The sequence below is a fragment of the Podarcis raffonei genome, chromosome 2 (assembly GCF_027172205.1).
Source record: "Podarcis raffonei isolate rPodRaf1 chromosome 2, rPodRaf1.pri, whole genome shotgun sequence".
Taxonomy (NCBI): Eukaryota; Metazoa; Chordata; class Lepidosauria; order Squamata; family Lacertidae; genus Podarcis; species Podarcis raffonei.
In genome coordinates this window covers 84805878-84831457 of record NC_070603.1, presented here as the reverse complement: position 1 = coordinate 84831457, position 25580 = coordinate 84805878, and the positions used below count along the sequence as shown (strand labels likewise).

Sequence of the window (25580 nt, the reverse complement as noted above, 5' to 3'; positions counted from 1 at the left end):
CAAAGCACAATAATTACCTTTGCACCCGTCTTGCCAGTCAAACCAACAATCCCCTGTTTTGGAAGGGAAGAAGCAGATAATTAATACGGTTCTATGTCACTCAGGAAAGCAGAGGCTCCTACAGAGGCTGAGGCCACATTCTCTTTCAGATAAGTAAGGGTTAACACCATGGGGGAAAGGGGAAAAATAACTCTTCTTCGGACGCACAGTGCTAACCCTTCCGCATGAATATATAGCAGGCTGAGCAGACATGACTCACATCTGCTGCTTGTGCAAATGCTGGCAAGCTTTGAACCTACTGGAGGTGGGAACCAAGGCACTGCACAGACATCAGCCCATTGGGTCAAATCAAAGAGCAGAGGCTGAAGAGATCCCTCTTCTTCAAAGTAAAGAGGGGGACCATCAGAGCCCTGGTGCACAGCTGATTGCCTGAACACAGATCCAGGAAATTAGGATAGGACTCACCCTGTCCCCTTGCTCTCCTTTTGGACCAGGTGAGCCTGGGACACCAAGTCCAGGCGGCCCCTAAAAGGAAAAACAAAGCAATGTGAGGATAAAAACCAATTGAGGAGATGTGATGTATGCATCCCCCATGTAACACATGCACACTGATTTCACATCGTATTTACTCTAAAGTTCCACAACGCATATTAATAAGATTTGGGCAAGTTGGTCCTGCTATATGGAAAGGTGGGATTTCATGACCTGTAGCAGTGAACTATCTTTTTATCAAATGGTCATAAAAAGAGAGTTTCAACCATTAGTCAGATCTTGCTCAATTGGATGGGCACAGTCATCATTAATCATCTCAAATGGTAGGGGTTTGAAGTAGAGCCTGGCAAAATGTTTTGTAGAATGGAGGGAGAAATCCATCTTTTGTTCCCGGTTTTGGCTGGACAGGCAGCAGGTGGAAGGAGCTCTGTAACCTCCACCAAGGATGAACCACCATCCTGCTCTGCCCAGTTTCCTGCCACCAAAACAATGAGTAAATTTTGCAACATTCTCTAGCTTGGCCTTATAGCATCTGCTTTCCTCATAGGTGGCCACACAAATCTACTATGTTATTTAACAGATTTCTAGCCCGCCTTTACTTCTCAGAGTAAAGTTGTTAGGCTTCTGTCCAGAAATGTATATAATCCCTGACAAAGTTTGTAGCAGTGAGCATCTCAGTTTGGCTTGAAATCCGGACTCTGGAGTCAAAAGAATCAAGTTCTGCATGCTGCATTGTCACACCCAGCATGCGCTGAGACATCTTGACTACTCACACGCTCTCCTTTGCTTCCGGCATCTCCTCTGGGTCCAGGTGGCCCCTCTGGTCCTACAAGGCCCCTCTCCCCCTAAAGAAAGAAGATAGCAACACAGCTTCAGTAGTTAATGTAGCCTTATTGGAGTTCACCGATCGGGTCTGCGTTGCTCTGGGACAGGAAGAAGGAAGTCAAATGACACCGAGGTTGGTTCAAAGAAAGAGTTTATTCTGCTCTCCGGATAGCAGAAGGCACTTGCGTGTGTGTCCACAGCAAGTCCAAAGAAATAAGAAATTTCATGCAGTAAGCGGCTTAGTCATGCTGGCCACACGACCCGGAAGCTGTACGCCGGCTCCCTCGGCCAATAAAGCGAGATGAGCGCCGCAACCCCAGAGTCGGTCACAACTGGACCTAATGGTCAGGGGTCCCTTTACCTTTACCTTTTATATATATCCTCCAGGCACCCTCTCCCTCCTTCCCTAGGAATCCAACCACGTCAGCCTATGTACGCAGGTTGACATCACGTGTTCCTGCTCTGGTATAGTTAATAGTGGCGATCTCTTGCTGTTTTGTAAGACGCTACCAAAATTGAGGGATGAAACCACCAAAAAAAAGAAGAGAGTGCCACAACAGTGGGCTTGAAATAATTAATTCACAGTGGTTTTCTCCAAGATAATATATAGTAAACAGGGTTGTTTCTAAGCTATACTGCCTACTCTGCAAGTCCCTACTGAGAGGCAGATATGTTTCCATGCTGTTACCTTGTCTCCTTTGATTCCTGACTGACTGGAAGCCTAGAAGAGACACACAAGGGAAGAACCTGCTGAGTATAATTTTAACAATATCAACCTTCCTACCCACTGGTTGCAAGCTGTGCGCAGAGAAGGAAGAGAGGCCAGGATCTGCCCACTTCAGGGTAAGGAGGTGATGAAACTTTCCATCTGCACATTAGCTGTGCAAGATGGTGAAGGGGTGCAGGTGGCATAAAAAGCCTCCCATCTGTTTTCCATCCATGCAACAACCAAGGTGCCTCTGTGGGGTGCTATATGCACATTCTCACACATGGCACACAACTGAATTGCTAGTTACCCAATTTGCTTACAGTATGTCTGAGTAGCTAATGTGAAGGTGGAAATACCTCGAGGAGAGGGGATGAGAGATTATACACTGGCCACCCTTTCCAGCCCAGGAATAAAACCACCAGCAGGATGGGGGTTGGGGGGGCTTAGGGAAGAGAGCTAGGATGCATTATCCTCCTCCCACACAAAAATATGCGATAGTCATTCATGTGCAACTATGTGGGTTCAACAAAGGGGCACTTACTGGTTTCCCGGGTAGTCCAGGTTCCCCTGGGTCTCCCTGTGGAAGGAAGTGACACAGGAAGAAGGTTCAGAAAGTATAGCAAAAATAGCAAAACCCTCTTAGAAGGGTTTCACTTGGACTAGGGACTTCATTGGCACCAGACCAAGTTATGCAGCTTCAATACCCCACTTGTCTCACACTAGTGGGGGCCAGCACCCCAGGAGCCAATTATTTATGAACCATGAAAGATATTATGAGGTGGCCGAAAGAGCAGAATTTAACCAATATATGCAATTAGTAGCACTGGAAACAGCTCAGTTCTCACTCCTCAGTGAACTTGTCAAGCTTTTTTTGACTAGGAGAACCAACCAGGCATTCTGAATTCTGAATGCTGTGGGCCAGGCCTGCACAATATGTTGCTCATGTCCAGCTGTCTTCCAGGGGCTTGATGAGCCTCAGTTTCCCCGCCTGCCTAGAACTACAAAAGCAAGGGGGTCGCAGTGAATCTGGCAAGCCATGTGGTTACATTTCTATCCAGCCTCCGAAAGGAGACCAGCCCAGGAATTAAAATCTGCAGGGCAGGCCTTGTGGGTAATCTGGCTGCCCTCAGAGGTCTGTGGGACAGTGACCAGGCTCTGGAATTCCCAACCTCAGGGGGTGGGTGCCTAGCCCAAACTTTAGGGATATTCAGAAGACATGCAAAGGCTTTTTACCCAGATTTTTGGAAACGTTTGATTACTGTTCAACATATGTTAATTATTTCACTCGCTGTATTGTTTTAGTAGTTCATTATTTTAAAGAGTTCTTACCCTTTCTCCTCGAAGGCCAGGCGGCCCTTGCAAGCCCTGTTCCAAAAAATCAAAGGGAAACATATTCATCACAAATACGGCAACACCCATGGATCTCACCCTAGCAGTACCAGTTACAATACCAGTTACTAACTACATTCTGGAGTAGCCAGATGGGCATATACAGAGAGGTAGAATCACCAGTTGGTTCCTGTCTAAATGCTGGTTCCCGTCTACATTCTCCAGCAGGGTCAGCTACTGAGCCTAAGGAGAGACCCATACTTACATCTCTGCCAGATGGACCTGGACGACCTGCGGGTCCTTGCTCTCCCTGGAACAAGGGAAAGCAGGGAAGTTAGTAGGGCCAAGGAGAGTATTTGCACCTGTGCAGGGAAGTTGTTAGCAGGTGGCTCAAAGTCCTGGATCTTTTGTGCTGGGCTCCAGATTTCTTGCCTCTTCCCCACTTTTTTTAAGCTCTTAATTTTTTAAAAAAAATCCCTTTGTTTAGAGGACAGCTAGGCTTTGATCCTGCCAACCTAGCAGTTCGAAAGCATGTCAAAAGTGCTAGTAGATAAATAGGTACCGCTCCGGCGGAAAGGTAAACGGCGTTTCCATGCACTGCTCTGGTTCACCAGAAACGGCTTAGTCATGCTGGCCACGTGACCCGGAAGCTGTACACCCTCGGCCAATAAAGCGAGATGAGTGCCGCAACCCCAGAGTCGGCCACGACTGGACCTAATGGTCAGGGGTCCCTTTAGGTTTTGATCAGAGGCCTACATCTGTGCGTGCGCATGTAAATTAGCATACACAAATTTTGTGCAGATTTGTGGAATGGCCACATGCCCCAAGTGATTTGAAGTACCTAGCAATGTCCTTGCAATGGAGTCTGGACAACACTCAGATTCACCACTGAGGTCTAAGAACAGAACAGCTCTTCAACAGCAGCTCCTTTCCACAAGTCCCTTTTCCCTCATGGTCAGGGTGGTGTACATAGGCTTCTCCCCAGTTTATCACCAGAATGTGCTTGAGAAGCACGTTAAGTTGAGGAACACTGACTAAGAACTTAAGGAACAGGGATTTGAGCCAGGCTTCCCTGGTCTAGGCCAAACAGTTTATCCACTAATTAATTCTGATGCATTACTTATTATGAATGATCTATACCACACCAACTCTCCCAGAGAGGGAAGTCCTTTGAGCTTAGAATCTAGTGAGCCCCCAGGTACAGCAGGGCTACTCTTGAATGCATGTACCTTCTCTCCTTCAGGGCCAGGTAATCCACGGTCTCCCTACAAGGGAGAAGGAAATGAGAAAATTAGTATATGTCTGGCAGATTAAGGAGCCATAGAGTATTCTGAAAAAACTGTCTTCTTGAGAGGAGCCAATGTCTACTCTTTTTAGTGTGGATCTGCTTCCATTAGAACAAGGATACAGAATGCAGGTTGCTTCCACGCAGAGGTGCACAACCATCAATATGCCTGCATTACTCCTCCTGGGGAATCCTCAACCCAGATCCAAGCTTTTCCAGGTAATGAGGGGATCCGAGGACAGAATCCTAAGGCAAACACTGGCAGCTCCTCCCATACACAGGCATCTCACACAACACCTTACAATGTTACCTGCATGCCACCAGCATACGCAAAGCCTGTTTGGAACAAAGTGGTACTGTTGACTCAGCTGATTCACACAGCTGTGTTCACCTCTCGATGACTACAGCACCAAAGCGGGAGATGCATGTGTGAAAACAGCATCCCAAATCATACACCACAGACAGGGCTTTCATATCGCTCTGTTTGAAAGGAGGCAGTTGACATGTTAAAGCGTCAAGGGCTATGTATAAAGCGATGCAACACCAAGTGATGGACACACATTTGAGAATCAGCTTTTGACTGATATGCGGCCAATTCATTAGACATGAATGCACGTCACTTGATGTCTCATTATGTAATACGCAGCAGCTGCCCAAACCGAGTTGCTGGTTATCTTCCATCTCTGCAAAGAAATATTGGCTCAACAAGATTCTGCCTCCACCTGTACAATAGAGTCACCTTTCCCCATCAGAGCTCACCTTCTCTGCTGGTGGTCCAATCTCACCAGGCTGCCCTCGGTCTCCCTGTCACAAAAATAGTGGGTGTATTAGCAGCATTTAAGGGTGCAAGTTTTTCAGCAAAGGATGAGGGTGCAAGTGTGGATGAAGGGGCCCATTGCAAAGCAACCAAGGAGTTTCTAACCTCTATTATTGTTGGAGGGGGGTTGAATTAAGAGTTTCCTGTGAAGGAAAAGCAATCCTGTATACCAGAGGACTAGGCTGGGCCTACTGCAGAGTATTCTTTGAATGGCTGATAGCAAATGGAAAGAGTCAGTGAGACACACACTGTGGCCCTAATTCTAGGACACTTCAATGCTTTGAAAGTACCCACCTTGCTTCCCTGTTCACCTGGAGGTCCTCTAGGGCCCTAAAGACAAAGCAAGAGCATTTTACTTGGTAAGTGAGGAATCTGCCGCGTGACTCACGTTATCTCTCAAGGAAACATGTGCCTATTTCCCCAGACATCGTGGACATTGTTGGAACTGTTCGATCTTTTGCTGAGGCTCTTCCTCTTGAGAACAAAACTAACAATCTAGTTTTCATAGGCTCTAAATCCCATCAGGACATAGCAGGAATTTCTTTTCTCTCAAAAACTCACTCGATCTCCTGGGTCTCCAGGCCGTCCAGGTGGTCCAGGAAAACCTTCTTCTCCATCCCCCTTTGGACACAGAGCAAATAAGTTACTACCCGTAAGAAACAAAAGTCCCACCCCTGCCTTTGGGTTGCATGTGATGAAGGGTGGGGCTATAAATATTTTAAATAAACACCCATGAAATTCAAGTAGGCTACAGGGAACTGAGGGATTAAAAACAAGAAGTGTATCTGCATCGCAAACTAATTCGCATCTGTACAACTCTTGCGTTAACTGTCTCGAATGCGTCTGTGCAGAAGCAGAGAAAAAGCAGGTTTCTGCTTTGGGAGGGGACTGAGAAATGGTAGGGGAACACTAAATTATGTTCACCTACTAGCTGCTTGCCCTCAAAGTCCATGGGCAGATAGATGGTCGTCTTACCTTGTCTCCTTTCTGTCCTGCGAGCCCAGGAGGTCCTCTTGGCCCAGGATCTCCTGGCATACCCTAGAGCACAAAAGGCATCACAAAAGATCTTATGTCCTTTGCAATTCATATACTAGTCATATACAGTTGTTGTGCAGGGGATTCAGGTGCCTTCCCTTGAAGAAGAGCTGCAGATATATCACATTTTCCCAGCAATCAAAACTCTACATTTTCCCCCCAATATGTCGCTATGCATTTGAATCCAGTAATCATTGACAATTTTAAACTTTCCTCAGCAATAACTGTCCAATGCTCCTGGACAATGTTAGCCTCACCTCTATAAACTTCTCACAGCCCCATTCTAGTATTCCTCAAGCAATGCTCACATCCACATCTTTAAACACTGCATTTGCCCATATGCTCTAATCCTCTCTGTGGTCCCCTATCCAAAAGAATGGCAAAGGAGATACTCACTGGGAGGCCTGGTTCTCCTCTGACCACACCCCCATCTCCTGATCCAGGAGGGCCCTAGAAAGACAACCAAAGTGAGGCCCTGGACAGTTACAACACTGCAATTGCAATTTCGGCACAGCATAATATTACATAGGGAACAGAGGACACATTGTGCAACCAGTTACAAGCATGGTCTTCTCAGCACAATACAGCTAACTTGAAGATTGACCCATCCATAATCCTGGAACAGGAAGATTGTTCTGTATAAAACACAGGTAAAGCTTATTTCATACGGTTGTGATGTTCAAAGAAGAGCAGTTCAAATTGTAAATAGATGCAAGCAACAGTTACTGAGGTAGTGTCCAGATGTACAGTATATAATTTAAGCAGGAAGCCCATCTGAGAATGGCAGTAACCCCCGTTTAGTAAGATGTGCAATTTTCTCTTAAGCTTAGATGTAAGAGAATTTTCCCATTTAATTTCATTTCTGAATTCATTTTGTGCAGTTAAAGCTTTGCAGTCTGAAATCTGTGTCTGAGCTTTACTAAACATTTCCTAACAGAACAAACAGACTGTTTCAAAGTAGATGTATGTGCAAATCTGTGTTTCTTCTACAGCTCCTAGCACAACTGAAAGGAAGTGAACGTAAACAGGTAAGAAACAATGATGGAGAACAAAACACTATGAGATTGGCAAAGTGCAGAAATTGCACTAATTCCCAGGTCAAGAAGAGAACAAAACTATCAGCATACATAACTGAAATAAGACTTTGGCAGACCACTAATACACAGAGCCATTAGTCAGAAGGCAACAAAGACACTAAAATATGTTTATAGGTATGCATATGAGAATGTTGGGGTGGGCTAGTCAGAAGACCCAAAAAATATCTGAGTCAATGTGAGGGGGGTGAGAGTGAAACTGAGCTTACCTTGAAGCAGAGGGAGGGGAATATACAAACCATGAGATAATCAGACAAAATGTGATATACAAGAAGAGCTGAACACGTATAGAATAAATGGAGGGCTGGAGGAGACAGGACCATCCATGGTCTACAAATAAACTTGATGATACAGCTCCTTTAATTAAGGCTAAATAATTGTGCAAAAGAAAAGAAAAAAGAAAAAAAATGCTATGGGTACTAGTATGCCAATATAGGATGTCTCTGCACAAGGGCAGGGAAAAGAAGACCTTAAGCTCTCTTCCAGCTCTCCCATTCAATAGTTCTGCAATCACACAAAAAAAAACCCCAGGATCAAATGTGCCACAACAGCAAGGGCAAAGCAGCCAGGGGAAAAGAAGGATCACTTACTCGCTCACCTCGGTCGCCCTTCTCACCCTGTAAGAAAAATTGCCCACACGTAAGCCAAAGTTTTATGCTCAGTATCTCCAAGCGCCCCATGTATTCATCCAAATGCAGAGTGCATCACGCAAAAGCCATTTACAGGGTATAGACGCAACAATATGCACATTACAGGATAGACTCAACCAAGAGGAGAGCTGGGAAACTCTGGGGGCTCATGTCTGGTAAGAAAAAACCGCAGGGATAGGTATATGCATGAGAAACCCTGGGGCATTCAGTGAGAGCACACTTTCAGGGTCAAGGATGATCCAAAAAAATCACACCATTGGGGAGATGTGGTCCAAGAACTTTAGCTATGTCACAGGAGGATGATCGAATGCATCTCTCCTGCTGTTTGCTGTTCTACTGGTGCTTCCCCAAAAATATTTTTGCCGCTTGGGTTGCTTATGTTGCTGCTGGCCAATCCTGCATACTTGAAGAGTGATATGAGGATTGTGAATACTGACAGAACAGGGAGGGGATTTGTGTGAGGCTGATATATGTGCCAGGGTATACGTATATCACTAGAAAGAGGAAGATGAAAGACAAATGGCAAGAGCTGTTGCATAGAGTGAAGCTTGTTTGCTGTAAATTCGTGGGTTTGAGCACATGTGTGTGCAGGTCTCTCTCTCTCCCTGTGTACACAGATTCACATGGGGCTGCAACACCTGCCTACATACCTAGCAAAAGGGGCAACGTGTACGTGCATGGACTGCATAAGGTGCAGTTGATGAAACAACACAGCCATCAGTGAGAAGGGAGAGCATACCTTGACAAACTCGCCGGCAGGTCCCACAGGCCCAGGAGGTCCCACAGGCCCCGGAGGTCCAGGATCACCAAATTGTCCCCTGGACCCAGGAATTCCAGGAAGTCCAGGGCTTCCCTTTAGGAAGAAAGAACGAAGTTAACAAACACAGGACCATTCCCACCAGTTGGTACCTACTTAGCCCAATGTGGAGGCAATTGGCTGCAATCTTCTGCACACCTGCATGGAGGTAAAGCTCACCGAACATGGAGGATTGCACCGCACATTTCACAGAAAGAACAGCAGTGCTGAACAGCTGCAGGATGCTTCAAGAGATGGGGGCTTGATGTACAAAGGGGCTCATGTTCTCATGCAGTACAACTATCCCTCCCCTTCATGGTCCCCCCCCCCATTCAACCACTTTCTTGGCTGTAAGATGCTACGTACCGGTTCGCCAGGCTCCCCCTTCCGGCCAGGAAGCCCACCTCCTCCTGCTCCGTTTACAACCTCTCCAGGCTCCCCCTGCCCAAGACAAAAGGCCAAAGGCCACATCAACAGAGTACAGTTTAGGGATGAAGCGGGAGGCTGCCTCAGTTTCTCTTGGGAGGAAATACAGCCAGTTATTCTATGGCTATGTTAAAATGCGGTGTGTGACACCAAAAGCAGCCTAACGCCCACCAGCAGCAACTAAAAAACACCATGAGCCAGTTTTCAGGGTCACCTAAACTTTTCCACATGCTGGACTGTTAAGCAAACCAAAACAAAAGCAGAAAGTTTAGGGGAAAGAAATGCCTGCAAGTTTTAAATAGTTTTAACAAGGATTGGAAATGTTTTGCAACCAGATGTCCTCCAATTGTGTTGGACTATATATAAGCTGCGCTGGCTGCAGCCAATGGGCTAGACTGTGCCTCGGGCCCAGAATCAAAGGGTGGCTGCTGGATCGGTGGCAGAGTCCGTCTCTGCTAATGCATGGTGTGGAATTTGAGCCACGCTCTTGCCTGCACCTTCTGGTTCAGGTTACGTAGTGTGAGCCACCCAACATTGAAAATTTCCCTTGAGATGCTAGGCTAGGAGACTTTAAACAGCAGGCAGCTTGGATCCACCTGTAGCAGATTATAGCCATGCAGGTGACTGCTTCCCTCCTCACTGCTGCTTGTCACCAGTAAGCCCAATGGTGGGATTCCACTGATGGCGGGGGGACAACGACATGCTGCACAACACTGCTGGGGAGCCCCTCAAACATGGAGCTAGCCATGCCTGCTACAAGGTATGCTGTGGTGAAGGAACAAAGCCCTGTTTGATAATATAAAAAAATCAGATCTGTCCCTAGGACTTACCAAACATATGGGTCCTTTGTAAGGCAAAGAGCAGAAGTAAAGTATATTTATTACTAGCAAAGCTGGAGGCTGAATTTAGACTGCGCACAGTGAAACATGAAGGGTGCACAGATTTCTAGAGTCATGGACTGAGAAGAGGAGGCACTTTAAAGCCTAAAAGCAATCTGGGCCTCAGCTGCCTGGTGCTCTCTGGTGTCCCTATAAGGAAGCAGAATCTGGGAAGGGCAGCCCTGATAAATTATAACAGAACATGTTGCAGTCGAAGAATCAGTCCCAGGACTTCCAGACATGAGGTCCCGGTCCCGGTGCTGTTGAACCTTGACTACCTGTGTCCAGCTGAATGTGGGTTACAACAGATGCTGGTCCAATATGCCCCTGCTCCAGAGAGGTGGGGAGGGTGTGTGTGAAGAGGGGTGTGTGTGTGATAGTTATACCACCCAAATGCCAAATTTCAGAAGAGATAAGAAAGTGAGGGCTTTGTGTTATTCCCACCCCCCGCCTCACTATTTCTCCCAACCAGGTATCCTTCTCCATTCTATTCTAATTATTTATTAATTTAATTTTCTATCCCACCTTTTTGTTTTCTCCAATGAGCGCAGGATGGCACACGTGGTTCTCCCCTTCCTTATTTAACCCTCACATCAACCCTGCGAGGCAGCTTAGGCTGAGAGGCAAGGACTGGCCCGAGGTCACCCCGTGAGCTTCATAGCCGAGTGGGGATTTGAACCCTGGTCTCCCAGGTCCCAGTCTAACACTCTAAACACTACACTTCACTGGCTGCAGGACCATGGTAGATTACAGAAACACAGGGTTGGGAAGGAGCAGGCTAGAGCAGTTTCTCCTGTCTAACTCTGGTTCTCACCATCACAGCACCTTTGGCTTGGCAGTGCGTCTTGAAACACTGCCCTGTAGGAATTTAGGAATTAAGACCCCACCTGAGTCTTCTAGGGTTCACTTACCGGCTCACCTTTGCTTCCCTTTGGCCCTATTGGGCCAATCACTCCACGCTCTCCCTGGAAGAAAACGGTAAGGATAAATAAGAGTCTTTCCAGTCAGTGAGAGGGGATCCATGGGAATCAACCCCTTTACTTACTGGGAGTCCTCGGAGTCCAGGAAGGCCAGGGCCGCCCTGTGGAGGAGAAAATAAATGCAGTAATGGACAGTAATAAAAAGGGTTCCCTCGCCCCAGGGTAGGAATCATAAATTGAGCAAGTGGGATGGGAAGATGACACATGTACAGCCACATAGTGCTGCAATGGGATTTAGATTTGGGCTGAATAGGCCCTTCGGGTAGCTGCCGACTCAGCATTCTTTTAGAGCTGGGTTTTCTGTTAGTGAAGGTTGCCTGAGGCACAAACTGGCTGGAGATTTGTACTTGTAAGTAGTCCTAGCATAAGATCCCTAGGACTGGGATCCTTTTGGTCCTGTTTTTCAGAGTGGCCAACCAGTGGGAAACCCACAAACAGGATTTGACCACAAGAGCACTCTCCCCTCCTGTAGTTTGCAGCAACTGGTATTCAGCAAAATAGCTCAATTTCATCTTTTTTTATGAGGAAATTAAAGGACCTTAAGGGTGGCCAATATCTGTTTTGGAAGGAGGACATTTCTTGCTTCCCCCATCTTCTGCCCCCTTCCTTGGCTGGGGGTGATGTCATCAAGCTATGTGTGGGTGTGGATGGATTTAAGAGCTGTTCAACAGGGGAACGGTCTCCCTCGGGAGCTGGTGATCTCTCCTTCCTTAGAGGTTGTTAAGCAGAGGTTGGATCTGCCATGTATGATTTAGATGAGTTCCAGCATTGGAGAGGGTTGGACTTGATGACACCTTGGGGTCCCTTCCAGCTCCACAATTTTATTATTCTAAGATCAGGGATGGGGAAGATTTTAGCCCTCCCACATGTTGTTGGACTCCATCATCCAGTTAGGAATAATAGGAACTGCAGTCCAGCAACATCTGGAAAGTCATAGGTTCCTCGCTTAAGGTATAAATGGACAGCACAGGCTGGGGCAGATTGAATTTCCAGGTAGCTAAGTTGGAACTATGGGTGATTAGTGGGTATCTGTTGGGAGCACTAAGCTGTGAACTCCCACCTATGTTCAACTTGCGTTTCTGTAAATAAAAGCAGTGCTTTTTTTCTTTAAAAAAATTGTTTAGGGGTACTCTCATTTTCCTACTCATATTGAAATACTGCCCCTCAATGAGGCCAAACTTAGAGGCACAAAATGTTTAGGGGTATGCATACCTCTGCGTCCCCCCAGAAAAAAGCACTGAATAAAAGCAAATATTACAAAATGCCACTAAGTCCCAAAGTGACTACATTCCAAAGGAAGCCAAACTCAGGCTAAGTACTGGAATCCTTGAAGCCTCTCATAGTTCAGATAACCAGGTGAGCACATTTGCAACTAGTCAGGTCAGGCTAACCTAAGTCATGGCAATACTACAAACTTAGTGCAAGGAGAAGATGGCTCTCTTTGCTCAAGGGGGACCCATCATTTCTAAGTTCAAACTGGTGGATAAATAAATGTCTCAGTACAACAAGGCATCATGGGAAATGGAAATGCCCCAGTGTGCAAGGACAGATGGCAAGATGTTAAAAAGAAAAAAGAACAATGCTGCTTACTGGTTGGCCAGAAGAACCAGGGTCACCAGGGCGGCCAGGATTCCCTGGCAATCCATCAGCTCCTGGGAATCCCTGGAAGAAAACAGAGCGATTAAGAACATGCCATTGTGAAAATGCCTTTTACGCTTAAGAATAGAAGCACGTGCATGAGAACATACACACAGGCATTCCCAGATGGATAAGTCATCTGGGCATCTGTTTGTTAGGGTTTCAATCTTAATTATATTACTCAGAAGTAAATCCCACTTATTCCAGTAGGAAGCGTGTCGAGGATTTCAGTCCTAGAAGACTAGAAATGAAAGGGATCACAGATCATCTAATTTGTTCTTTACTTGAAAGGAAGGGTCTGTTACTCACCAGGCCCTCAGTGAGATCCAAATAACAAAAGCAAAAGGACTGCAGAGCAGATAGCTCCAGGTAACCCAAGCAGGCAAGTTATTGCAACAAGCTCCCATAGTCTATTCATCTTGCAGGAAAGGGAGTTCATCAGTAGAGGCACCATAAAGCTAAATTCTCTAATTTAAGATGAACCCAGAGGGATTCTCTGATCTTGAACAGATTGATGAGGAGGAACAAGGAAGGCTTCCTGACCATGAAAGCTCTAAGTGTTCTGCTCCCTCCTGAGTAAAATATTCAAGACTACATGAGATGCTGTGAGTACCCACCCTGTCTCCTTTCTCACCCCGCCGCTCAGTGACATCACCTGGAGGACCCCGAGGTCCTACTGGGCCTGGAGGACCTGGGATCCCATTGCGCCCCTGAAAAAAACCGAAGACAAATAATAGGATTTGTTTTATTTACAAACTGCCTGGTTGCTGTTGTGGCTTTTCCCCCCAAATGCTTTTAGTGGTGGGAGCTATAACCTGCCTGAAATACAGGCTGGGATGCTGCCTCGCCCCCAATAGTCTGAAAAAGAAAGGGCTCTAGTCAAACCAACAGCACCCTAACAAACAAGATGAGCTCTACTCCAAGCCATACAGCCCAGGGACCCACACAAAAGAGCAGACATTACCGGATCTCCAGAAGGCCCAGGAAGTCCCATGCGTCCTTTCCGTCCCTGCAAAAATGATCAGAGAGATTAACTGCTGTTTCCACCCTCAGGGACCAACCCTCTTTAGGCCCTAAACGGACTTCAGTGTGAGATCACCTTCCTTGGGAAATCTCAGATACTCACAATCTCACCAGGTTCGCCCTTCTCACCCTGCAGGAAAAGAAAAGAGAAGAAATACCTCAAAACATTTCCCTGCTTCTCTCTGGGAAACTTATAAGGAAAAAAACTCTTGGGAAGTGGTCAGATGGTGCAGAGACCTCCAGGTATAGGGTGGTATATAAATTCAATAAATAATAATAGCTTTGGGATTGGCCTACAGCTACAGTGGGAAACAGTGCAGAGCCATTTCCATGCCTGCCAAAGTCCCTCCGATTCTCCACCTGCCTTAGTCACCTAGAAAACCGCATGGCATCACTGGTCTGACTCCACCATTGCCAACTCCCTCCATCCTGTCTCTAAGGGGAACTGAACACACTTCCACATGCTGTGCCAGCCTAGCACAGAGCTGGCTAATGCATGGCACTGCAAATACTGCTGGACTACTCTTTCTTTCTGTCTGTCTTTCTTACCTGCCCTTCACACTAAGGTCCAAGGCCAGGTTACATTGAGATCCAGTGCCGAGGGCCTTCTGGCGGTTCCCTCATTGCGAGAAGTGAGGTTACAGGGAACCAGAGGGCCTTCTCAGTAGTGGCACCTGCCCTATGGAATGCCCTCCCATCAGATGTCAAGGAAATAAGCAGCTATCTTATCTTTAAAAGACATCTGAAGGCAGCCCTGTTTAGGGAAGTTTTTGATAATTAATGCTGTATTGTTTTTAACACTTGATTGGGAGCCACCCAGAGTGGCTGGGGAAACTCAGCCAGATGGGTGGGGTATAATATATATTATTATTATTATTATTATTATTATTATTATTATTATTATTATTACAGCATTGGAACACAATAGAAAAACAATTTAAAATAACTTGCAAACATATAAATAAGGTGGGCCCTAAAAATGTGCCCTTCAAGTGTCAAAAGCTGACCACGGGCCACCCTGGCTGTGGCTGATGGAGCTGGAGTACAATAATATCTGGAAGGCTACAGGTTCCTCCCAGCCTTGGCCTATAAATTGTAGAACCCAGAGGCACAGGAATGACCCCCAATATTTGGGAGGGGCAGGGGGTCGCAGGCAACACCACGCGCATGTGTGACACTGTGCACACGTGGCAGGAGACAGAGAGCTCTGGAGGAGCTGACCCCTGGGCCTGTGATGCACAGGACCACCTAAAGACTGAGGGAGCCTGGTCCCCTTGAAACAAATATTAAGGGGGCTAAGGTTGCCTTCGGCCCCCTAGAGTCGACACACCTGGTAGAGTCCCTATCCAAGATGTGAATGTCTTCTGTTGGCTCTCACCACATCTCTCATTTACTCCAGCTGATACTCCCACCCCCTCAAGCCATGGAAGGACACTCTGCCCTGTGTCCCCCGCCATTCCATCCACATATTTGACTGGTGGGAGAAATACTGATATGCACATCTAGAGTTCATTCCATGCAAGGAGAAGCTCTGATTAGGCCTAGCCTGGCCTGGCCCAGAGAAGTTCTTCTCACACAGCAGAGCATGCCCTAGAGCCCTTCCCCACCCTGCCCAAGCACGTGGGTGGTTGTGGACACAGCACCCATTTCTAGCATGTGCAGAACTAGTCCCACAGTTCCCCCTCAGATATTCTATCCATGTGGGAATGTGGGTGTGAATCTCCCCCCAGGCTCAGAAGCCCTTTTCTGGTGTCTGAAATACAGGTTGGAAATACTTGTCTACAGCTTCACCGCCAATTCAATTTCTGAACAGGTCTCTATCTGCCAATGCCCAGTTAGGAACATAGGGAGTCAGGCCACTGGGTCAACCTAGCTCCATGCTGAGTACACTAATTGGTTGCAGCTCTCCAGGGTTTGTGATCAGGGTCCCTTTCCCAGCTCTACCTGAAGACCCAGGGACCTTCTGCACGCAGAGCATGTGCTCTACCATGGAAGTACAGCCCTCCCCTCAAAAAAGCCACACCCCTGGTATCCATTTCCTACTCTTATCTGGCCTGCTACAGGAAAGAGCATTGGCTCCTTGTCCTGGCTTAGTCCTGCTGAACAGGAGCTTCCTGTGACTTACCTTAGGACACTGCACCGTACAGGGCTCTGGTCTAGGCTGAGGGAGGGAGGAAGTGGGGAAACACAAAGGATAAAAAGACCAGTGTTAGAATAGTTATAATGCTGCTGCCGGTGCATGAAAACATTTTGTGCTGGAAGTTGGATGAAATTTACCACAGTGCGCATGTAACCAATTGGCACAACCAGTGGCCTGTGATGTCCCACCAAGATGCAAACATTTTACCATGTAAAATCAGAGGTGAATTTCCTCCACCACTTGGCAGAGTGCTCCAGGGGATGGTCTTTACCAAGTGGTTATTTTTATTATTGATAATGATGGTGGCGATGAAGATGTTGTTTATACTCCCATTTTTCCCCTGACAGGGATTAAAGGTGGCTTACAGATAAAGTGAGAACAGCTAAAAAATTGGAGGTAATTAAAAAACAATTAAACATTAATATGTGGTTATATGCACGCCACAAGGCATTTCCACTTAAGACAGGGGTCAGCAAACTTATTCAGCAGGGTGCTGGTCCACTGTCCCTCAGACCTTGTGGGGGGCCGGACTATTTTTTTTGGGGGGGGGGGAGGGAAATGAACGAATTCCTATGCCCCACAAATAACCCAAAGATGCATTTTAAATAAAAGCACACATTCTACTCATGTAAAGACACCAGACAGGCCCCACAAATAACCCAGAGATGCATTTTAAATAAAAGGACACACTCTACTCATGTAAAAACACGTTGATTCCTGGACCATCCAGATTTAGAAGGCGATTGGGCCAGATCCGGCCCCGGGCCTTAGTTTGTCTACCCATGACTTAAGACAAGGCCCTTGTGTGTGAGGAATCCAGGCCACGTACAAACAAGAGGCGCGGCTGTCCTTCTACGCTTCAAGACATCTTGTGTTGCAACAGTGCTACCTGAACACGCAGAGCAAACACTCTTCCATTCACCTCCCTCCATTCAGTGGCTTAGCAAACTGCAGGTAATCCCTCCCCTGCATTTTGTGAGGAACGTCTTACCCCTTCAGTGTCGGCTGCCCTGCAGAGGGCGTTGACAAGCCCCTCTTCTGCCTCTGGCAGAGTGCTCAAGTCCCTCCTCACATAGAAAACATTGCGCCGGTCCTCATTGGTCACCAGGCGTCGCAGCTGCTCCCGGTCAGCCCCGTTCATGCCAACAGCCAGCACCTGGATTCCTGCAAGGTACAGAAAGAGAAAGTAAGCCCATCGATGGGGTCTGTGGGCTGGCCATTCCCTGGGCAAGGCACATTAACAGTTCAGAAGAGGAGACTGGCAGCTTGACTAATTCTTTCCAAGAAAACCTTCAGTCAGGCCTGCAGGGATAGGGTTTTTTCTGGAAAAGTTTTTTTTCTAACTGCAAAGAAAAGGGGAAGCGAAACAATCAAGGGTCTGGAGCAACTTCCTTATGAGGAAAGGTTACAATATCTGGAGCTATCTTGTTCAGAAAATAGGTGCCAGTGGTGGGGACACATACAAAAGAGGTACATAAAATTAGGCAAGATGTGGTGGAAGTGAACAGAGATAAGTGTATTCTCCCTCTCTCATAGAACCCAGGCCACCCAATGAAGCTGAATGCTGGAAGATTCAGGACAGGCAAAAGATGCAAGGAAAGTTTCCTGTGCTCCTGTGCTCTTATATTCCTGCCCCCCTCCACACTTTAAGGGCTGTGTGCCTTACCTGCGGCCTTGAGATCCCTGGCTGGCCCAATGGCATCGTCACTGGATGGACCATCCGCCAGGATCACCAGGGTCCCAGGCACACCAGGTCTGCGCCCTGCAGCGAGGCTCAGCATGTCGCTCTTGGCAAAATTGATGGCAGCTCCTGCAGTGAAGAAAGCAAAGGACCCAAGATACACTTACCCACAGAAAGCAAGCATGTGCGGGAGAGTTCATTGTCAAGAGAGATTTACAGGAGTGGAAGTGGCCACCTCTTATTTGGGATCTGGCCCACTACTTCGTTCAGGCTTTACAGCAGGAACTGGCCAACCCCATGGACAGAGTTATTATCATCATTATTATTTAGAACATTTATACCCTGCCCTTTAGCTGAAAAGACTCACAAAGCGGCTTGCAAAAATCAGTTTTAAGACTGTCCTTGCCCATAGGGCTTACAAAGACATGGCACACAAGGAAAAAAAGGAATGTGAGGGAGGAGGGAGAAACAAGCTCAAACACATGTGCTTTAAGTTACAGTTCTTAAAGTTACAGTCAACACCAGTGGCAGTTCTGGCTATCTTTCCCTTGATAAAGACCAGCCCCACACTGGAAGCAGCCCCACATTGCTCCAGATCAAATCCCAGAGAAGAGCAGGTGATGATGTTCAGGTGCAGAGGACAGAGCAGCTCCTGAAACGTAGCTCTGGATTTCAACAGGAATAAAGCCCTCTGTGTGTGTGTGTGTGTGTGTGTGTGTGTGTGTGTGTGTGTGTGTCGTCCTTACAGTGATGCCCTCCCTGGTCTCTGAACCAATGAAACTTGCACCACACAGCTCAGTCCCCCAGCCCTGCACTTACCAATGGCATTGCCACTGGGTTCATCATAGCGCAGCGAGCGGATAAACTGCAGGACTGTTGGCAAGTCACTAGAGCGGTTGAGCCGGAGTAAAGGGAGGCCTCGGTAGCTATAAAGCACGATGCCCACCTGGGGGAGAAAAGGAAAAAACAAAGTCAGAGCAGAGGTAGGGAATCTCAAGCCCAGGGTTGGATGTGGAACTCCAGGCCTCTCCACCTGACCCTTGGGACTCTCCCCAGGCCACACACCCCTCCTCAGCCTACTTCACATCCTCCTTGAGTATTTTTGCCAGGCTTGGATATGGCCAAAGGCATGTACTGTATATGTGTGTGAGAGAGTTTGTGTAGAAACAGGCATACTGCACAAAGCTAAAAATTTACATCTATTGCTCCACCCTCTTTTGTTTCTGGTCCCGCCCACTACCACCAATAAGGGGTTGCAGAGCTCAGGCTGAATGGGATTCCCCACCCTTGAGGTAGAGCAAGAGAGTTGTATGGAAGAGGGCACTGCAGCCAAGACACTCCACAGCCAAGACAGGAAATGTCTAAGGGAAATGTACTTGATGACCAACTTTAGGGTGCACGAAGGCCAGCAAGGCAGCCACCTGAAACACTGTGTGGCTGCCACTCATGCCAGCCGCTTCCCATGCTGCTCCATCCACTTTCGCCTTACAGACACAAACCATAGCAAGTGAGGTTTCGCACTGAGAGAGGTGAAAATCACCAGGACCGCAGTGGGAGCCTTGGCACCAGAATGGCTTGCCACGCAGCAGAGGCTTGGCATGGTGTTTTACCAAGTGGCCCAACACCCACAGCACATGCAAACTGAGCCAAAAGGAAGAGCTGCAGCCCCTTTATGCCAGTCATTACCTGGGTGGCACCAGGACCCAACGGGCCCAGTGCAGATACAGTGTTGGAGAGGATGCTCTGCACGGCCTCTGCATTGTAGGCGTTGTCTCGAGTGGCATGCACGAGAAAAACAACGTCTCTGCGGGCGTCTCGGCAGACTGTAGATGGGAACGTTTCAAAATGGGTAGGGTTGGTGTCAAAGCGGAGGTCAGGGGACATAAAAACAAAGAGACTTTTCTCCACCCACCCACATGAGAAGCTGCCCTTGTGCACAGCCAAATGGCTTTTGATTCAGAGCACAGAAGGGATCCAGGTGGCATGTCAAGGCCTGGCAGAAACTGCCCAAGCAAAAATGATCCAGCTTAGCTCTACTTGTTTTCCTTGGGAACATAACACTAACAGGGAGCGAGGACCTTGGGCACAACATGAGAACATGAGAATATCTCTGCTGGATCAGGCCACTGGCCCATTGAGTCCGGCATCCCTGTTCTCACAGTGGCCAACCAGATGATGATGATGATGATGATGATAATAAAAATAAAAATATATAAAATTTTATTTATATCCTGCCCTCCGCAACCGAAGCCGGGCTCAGAGCGGCTAACAACAATAAAAGTAACACAACATTCTAAAATCAATTCGTTTTAAAAACAATTCAAAATCAAATTAATGGCAACCATTGAGCTAGAGTTCTGTGAGGATTGCCAAAGGAGGGGGTCAGACTGTGCCTTGGCCAAAGGCCTGGCGGAACAGCTCTGTCTTGCAGGCCCTGCGGAAAGATGTCAAGCCCCTCAGGGCCCTAGTCTCTTGTGACAGAGTGTTCCACCAGATTGGGGCCACAGCTGAAAAAGCCCTGGCTCTGGTTGAGGCCAGTCTAACCTCCCTGTGGCCCGGGACCTTCAGGATGTTTTTGTTTGAAGACTGTAAGGATCTCCGTGGGACATACCAGGAGATGCCTGTGGGAAACCCGCAAGAAGGATTCAAGCACAAGAGGGCTCTCCCCCCTTTGGTTTCCAGAAACTGCCTGACTGTTGAAGCAGAGGCAGAGCCATCATGGCTAATAGCTGTTAATGACAGCAACCTCCCTGGATTTGTCCAATCCTCTTTGAAAGCCCTCCAACATAGGAGAGGTCCTGCATTTCCCTCCCAGGTGCAAGGATACCTCACCTGTGCGGTCAGTCACAGAAGTCTCAGGACCTGTGACGCTCCCAAACAGCGGGCGGATGGTGAAGGTGTAGCTCCTGCCCAGGCGGAGGCCAGACACTTGGTGCGATGTGGCAGACCCAGGCAACGTTCTCTGTGCTTCCACTTCATCTGGAAGAAAGCAAGAGCATGAAGGAGGTTAACAAGGGCAATTCCACAAGGGGATGACCCAGTATGGATGCTGTGCCCCCCCCATGTAACAGATCTCAAGCCTGCAGTGGGTCTTGGAACCAGTGGCAGAAGGTAAGCCATGGGGAGATTCGGCCTGTGCATGACCTCTGGACAAAGGAGAAAAGTGAGGGGTGGGGAGGGGGGGGAACCAGCTACATCTGCCAAGGAAGGAATAATCTTCCAGTCATTTTCATGCTTCCTAGGAGCCAGTGTGGGGCAGTACTTAAAAAGTATTAGATTATGGATTCCAATTCAAATCTCAACTCAGCCACAAAGTCCCCCGGGTGGCCTTGATCCAATCAATGGTTTTCAGCCTCAGTCTACCTCACAAGGTTGTTGGGGGGATAAAACAGGGGAGGAGAATTATGCACGCTGCCCTGAGGTCACTGGAGGAAGGCCAAGATATAACAAGATCTGTTCTTGCTAGCTAGCTGCAAGATGCCTTTCCTCACCCAGTCTTCAGCTGTGCAAGAGCTGGAGGAGGTGATGGCCCTAGGACACATTGCCCGTATTTCCTCTTTCATACCCACCCCTCAACGACCCAGCAGTTTGGTCCTCAACCTCTGCCATTACCTCGTGGAGATTTCCAAGTGAGGAGATAGCCAGTGGCCCCAGGAACAGGAGTCCAGCTCAAAATCGCAGCATCCCTTTGAATCTCTGCCACCTGGAAGTTGGTCACACGACCCATTGCTGCTGGGAAAAGCAGAGGTAAAAAGGTGAGGCAGTTGTTTGGGGCCTTCAGACAATCTTTGCCTCCACCAAGAGAAGCGACTGAGCCTCCATAATCATGATCAATAACAGTAGTTACCACACTAGTGAAACATTCTCCCCAGTGCCGTTGACTCCTCATGGAAGCACTTACATCCCTGAGCTTTGCAGAAGTCCTTTGCAGTACTTATAACTACCATGCACAAGTGAGAGTGTTTTCATCACAAAGATGTTTTCACAGCACAGCAGATGTGAGAACAGCGCCATATACACAACTAGCCATCAGCATTTTCCATGAAAAGGCAATACAAAAATATAATACATAAACACCACTGTAGATGTAAAAACAAAACAAAAAACTCTTTCTTTAGAAGTTGAGGAAAAAACAGCAAGACGGGTTTAAAACATTTAACAGGGCAGAAACAAAAGAACCTATACATCACATTATTTTGGGGGACAACATACAAACACCTTAATACTGTCTGAAGTTATAAACCCTCCAATCCACTCCTCTGGCAGGGTATACACACCCAAGAAATTTACTGTGAAATCACTTTGACATAGTTCATGGGAAAGGGTCCATAAATTGAATCAAATAAGTAAATAAATAACAAGAAAGACACACAACTCCCAACCACCACCGTTTATCAGGTCACATATGTGAGACCTAGGAAAGAAGGGAGAGCACAGTGAACGAAGCCTTTTAGCTCTGATGAAATGCAATTTGAAGATGCTGCCATGAGATGGCTACCTTACTCCAAGCAGAGCCAGGCCTGAGCCAGAGCCCCACAGGGTACAAGAGGCAACCTGAGGGCACCTGTGAGAGCAGGGTACGTTTTGACTATCTCCCAAATTCATAAATAGACAGAATGTATCTTCTAGCTGATCTCTGTGCCTGCAGAGGCTGGCCAACTTAGTAGAGGATGGAAGGTGGATTTACCAGTGTTGGCAACAACAGCCACAGCTCTGCTCTCCTGGTTGCCCACCAGGCTAGTGATGCGGATTTCGTAACGCCCTCCTGGCTGCAGGTCTCTGATGTCATAGGTGTTAACACTGGCTGGAAGCAGCTGGCTCCTCTCTGGTCCTCCTGCCCCGGGTGAGAGAGGGAGTTAATTTCCTGAGTGCTGGGCGGAAGTAAGAGAGGTGTAGGTAGCACAACAGGGCTGGGTAACCTTTTCTGGGCCAAGGGCCACATTCCCTCCTAGGCAACCTTACAAGGGCCACATGCCAAAGGTGGGTGGGTCCAGAAATGAAAGTAGGTGGAGCAACAAATGCAAATTCACACACACCCTTCTACCCAGGCAGAGTTCTAGCTGGGGAGGAAGGAAACATTTGAGAGGGTGCAAAGCAGGGGTGGCTGAGGAGAGTCCCAAGGGCAAGGAGGCCAGAGAGAGAGGCCCCCAGACCTGAGGTTCCCCACCTCTGGTGTAGACAATACTCACCATCTGCCGGCTGCCAGACAAGCCGATAGCCTGTGCTTCCTGGTGCTGGGCTCCATTCGACCCGGATGTGCTTTTCAGAGGAGTCGGTCACACGCAGATTCCCAACTGGCTGAACTGAGACTGTCGCTGAGAGGAAAGGTTGGGAGGATTAGCAAAGGAAGAGGATCCAGGGAGGTCGATTGCTGCCATGGATAGGAGAAGGCACTGTAGTAGGAGCTATTTGTCCGGGATAAAGGGAGTGAACCTTGCTGAGGGGAACTGAAGAATGCATCTGGACTCATCCTGCAGGGTGCTCCAAGAGTCCATTTGGGTATTTAATGTGGGATGAATACAAGGCCTTTCACCTTTTGTTTAGGAACTGCAGCTGGCACCCTCCATAGATGCGCATTCCAAAGAGCTGGAAAACCCCTGTCCACGCCCTGTTTCACAGCCTCTGCTTCCAGGGAGCTTCTGGGATGACAGCTACAAATGCAGCTGCTGCCTAATCCAGGGTGCCAAACCCCACCTAAAAGGAGTCAGTTGATGCTCACACCCCTCACTCACTTGCCCATGAAGCTCACCAGCAGCCTTGGGCAAATCACCGTCTCCAGACCCCCAGCCTAACTCACAGAGCAGCCAGAGTAGTGCCCAGAGCTCCTTGAAATGAGGCCTAGACAGAGATGTGGTGCACAAATCCATTGAAGTCTTACGTGTGGTGACAATGAGAGACACGGGGTCTCCTTCGCGGTTGCCAATCAGTGCAGTGACCTTCACAGTGTAGCTGACTCCGCCTTCCAGGTTCTGGATGTCAAAGGAATTGGTGCTTCCTGAGACCAGCTTGCTGTTTTCAGGTCCACCTTCGAAGCAGAGCAGAGTTTAAAAGGATGGGCAAAATCATCTCAGGCTATCCCAGTTCGAAAGTGCAAATCTTTTTTAAAAAAATATTTTTATTGATTTTCCAATAAAAACAGCCAATCAACATATCCGCATCATAATCCAATTAAAAACAATAAACTAAAATAAAAAAACGACCACATTGTAGTCCAAATTGTAATTATTAATTTTTCCAGGCTGCCCAGTCTGGACCTCTGAAGCATATCTCCAAATCTTCATTCCTGCCTCTTCTCGTTGTTTTAATATTTTCTGCCTTCTGATCTTAACACTTTAATGCAAGTGCAAATCTTGATACTATTCACAGACAAAAGGTTATCCTTGCCCTATAACCAGGATGGGCAACCTGTAGCCCTCCAAAGGTTGTTGGACTCCATCAGCCCCCAGTCAGCATGGCCAATGGTCAGAAAGTGGGGAGTTGCGGTCTGGCAACATCTGGAAGGCTAGAGGTTTCTAAACCCTGTCTTAACCTGTTTCATACTTGGGAAAAACAAATGGGGCTTTGAATTCTGGGACTTGCAAAGGTTCTGCTATCTCACTTTCTGGGAGAAACATCAGCATCAATGCAGGCAAACAACTGATAAACTGAGCAGCTACTGTACCATCACTGCGGCCCCACACAATTCTGTAGGCTGTAACTCCGGGCACACCAACCCATGTGACTCGCACATCCGTGCTCCGAGACTCCAGGACCTGTAAGCTGGTGACCATTCCCACTTGATCAGGGGCTGCAAAACAAAAGAACAGAAAAGGATGATTGAGAGCAGTGCCATTGAGATGGACTTGCTGTGGGCATCCCTGTTCTACAGCCAGAGTTGACCTCACCTGTTGTAGCTGTGGCGGTAACCGGACTCCCTTCTCTGTTGCCAACCAAGGCCGAGACCCCAATGAGATAGAAAGTCCCAGGCCTCAGGCCCTCAATAGTGTAGGAGTTTCTATTAGCTGGAAGGACTTGAGAGAACTCTTGACCTGGGGGAGAAGACAACATCAAGCTGGAGGAAGCGTATTCCATAAAGCAGGGCTGAAAACAGGGTGGACTATTACAGAAAGAAATCCCTCAGCCGAGAGCTACCAGACAGCAGCTCTGGGAATCTTTCTGCCACAATTGCCAAGTAAGAGTCCAGACAGAAATTTCCAACAGAAACAGCATATCTTAGCACAAACAAGGTATCTTCAACAGAACAGCTTCCAGGCATACCACAAAACCAGTCTACATCCTTCTGAGACAAATATTTCATAACAGCAACACTGAGTGTGTGTGTTTTAAAAAAGGAGAGACCAATTGAGAGAGATTCTGTTGCCCAAAGGAATACAAATTCCAACTGGAGTGGGGGTTTTTTATATATAAGCTAAACCCAAGCTAAGAATTCCTGGCTATTGTATTTCACCTTTGAAATACAAAACTGTTTCCCTGCTTAGTTATAAAAGACAAACTCAGAGATCTCTAGATTGCTGATTAAGCTAGACTCCTGTTGGTTGATTGTTTATTTATTTTCCACTTTTCACCCTAAGGTCCCAGGGCAGGTTACAACAATAAAATACGATTATAAAAAATGGTTCAAAACAGCTTCATTAAACTACCCTGTCCGAAATGGCATTGCATTTTAGAATTAACCTATGTGGAGACTTTCCCTGAGTTAATCAGGCTAATTGAGTCTACAGAGTTCCAGTGGGCTGTCACTTTTGTAACTCGGCAGCAGTCCCAAACCAGTTCTCCTTCCTG

The 25580-nt window shown here is 47.5% G+C and overlaps 1 protein-coding gene across 10 annotated transcripts in view; it reads right to left on the bottom strand.

The window, feature by feature from the left end:
• The window catches only part of COL7A1 (collagen type VII alpha 1 chain), a 121581-nt gene that overhangs the window by 56160 nt on the left and 39841 nt on the right, over nucleotides 1-25580 (bottom strand). For 9 of the 10 annotated variants that reach the window (XM_053377943.1, XM_053377944.1, XM_053377940.1 and 6 more), the window contains 34 exons: nucleotides 24683-24826; nucleotides 24460-24585; nucleotides 23677-23823; nucleotides 22988-23113; nucleotides 22486-22632; nucleotides 21411-21530; nucleotides 20631-20777; nucleotides 19485-19621; nucleotides 18618-18744; nucleotides 17784-17927; nucleotides 17109-17281; nucleotides 16103-16138; nucleotides 14081-14107; nucleotides 13919-13963; nucleotides 13572-13664; nucleotides 12907-12978; nucleotides 11382-11417; nucleotides 11248-11301; nucleotides 9399-9473; nucleotides 8976-9089; nucleotides 8177-8203; nucleotides 6889-6942; nucleotides 6433-6495; nucleotides 6019-6078; nucleotides 5752-5787; nucleotides 5400-5444; nucleotides 4585-4620; nucleotides 3621-3665; nucleotides 3356-3391; nucleotides 2568-2603; nucleotides 2006-2038; nucleotides 1266-1337; nucleotides 466-525; nucleotides 18-53 (listed from right to left, as the gene is read on the bottom strand). In XM_053377943.1, the coding sequence (XP_053233918.1) occupies nucleotides 18-53; nucleotides 466-525; nucleotides 1266-1337; nucleotides 2006-2038; nucleotides 2568-2603; nucleotides 3356-3391; nucleotides 3621-3665; nucleotides 4585-4620; nucleotides 5400-5444; nucleotides 5752-5787; nucleotides 6019-6078; nucleotides 6433-6495; nucleotides 6889-6942; nucleotides 8177-8203; nucleotides 8976-9089; nucleotides 9399-9473; nucleotides 11248-11301; nucleotides 11382-11417; nucleotides 12907-12978; nucleotides 13572-13664; nucleotides 13919-13963; nucleotides 14081-14107; nucleotides 16103-16138; nucleotides 17109-17281; nucleotides 17784-17927; nucleotides 18618-18744; nucleotides 19485-19621; nucleotides 20631-20777; nucleotides 21411-21530; nucleotides 22486-22632; nucleotides 22988-23113; nucleotides 23677-23823; nucleotides 24460-24585; nucleotides 24683-24826 (2729 nt within the window). The remainder of the gene's footprint in view (nucleotides 1-17; nucleotides 54-465; nucleotides 526-1265; nucleotides 1338-2005; nucleotides 2039-2567; nucleotides 2604-3355; nucleotides 3392-3620; nucleotides 3666-4584; nucleotides 4621-5399; nucleotides 5445-5751; nucleotides 5788-6018; nucleotides 6079-6432; nucleotides 6496-6888; nucleotides 6943-8176; nucleotides 8204-8975; nucleotides 9090-9398; nucleotides 9474-11247; nucleotides 11302-11381; nucleotides 11418-12906; nucleotides 12979-13571; nucleotides 13665-13918; nucleotides 13964-14080; nucleotides 14108-16102; nucleotides 16139-17108; nucleotides 17282-17783; nucleotides 17928-18617; nucleotides 18745-19484; nucleotides 19622-20630; nucleotides 20778-21410; nucleotides 21531-22485; nucleotides 22633-22987; nucleotides 23114-23676; nucleotides 23824-24459; nucleotides 24586-24682; nucleotides 24827-25580) is intronic. The other variant, XM_053377945.1, reaches the window with a different exon arrangement.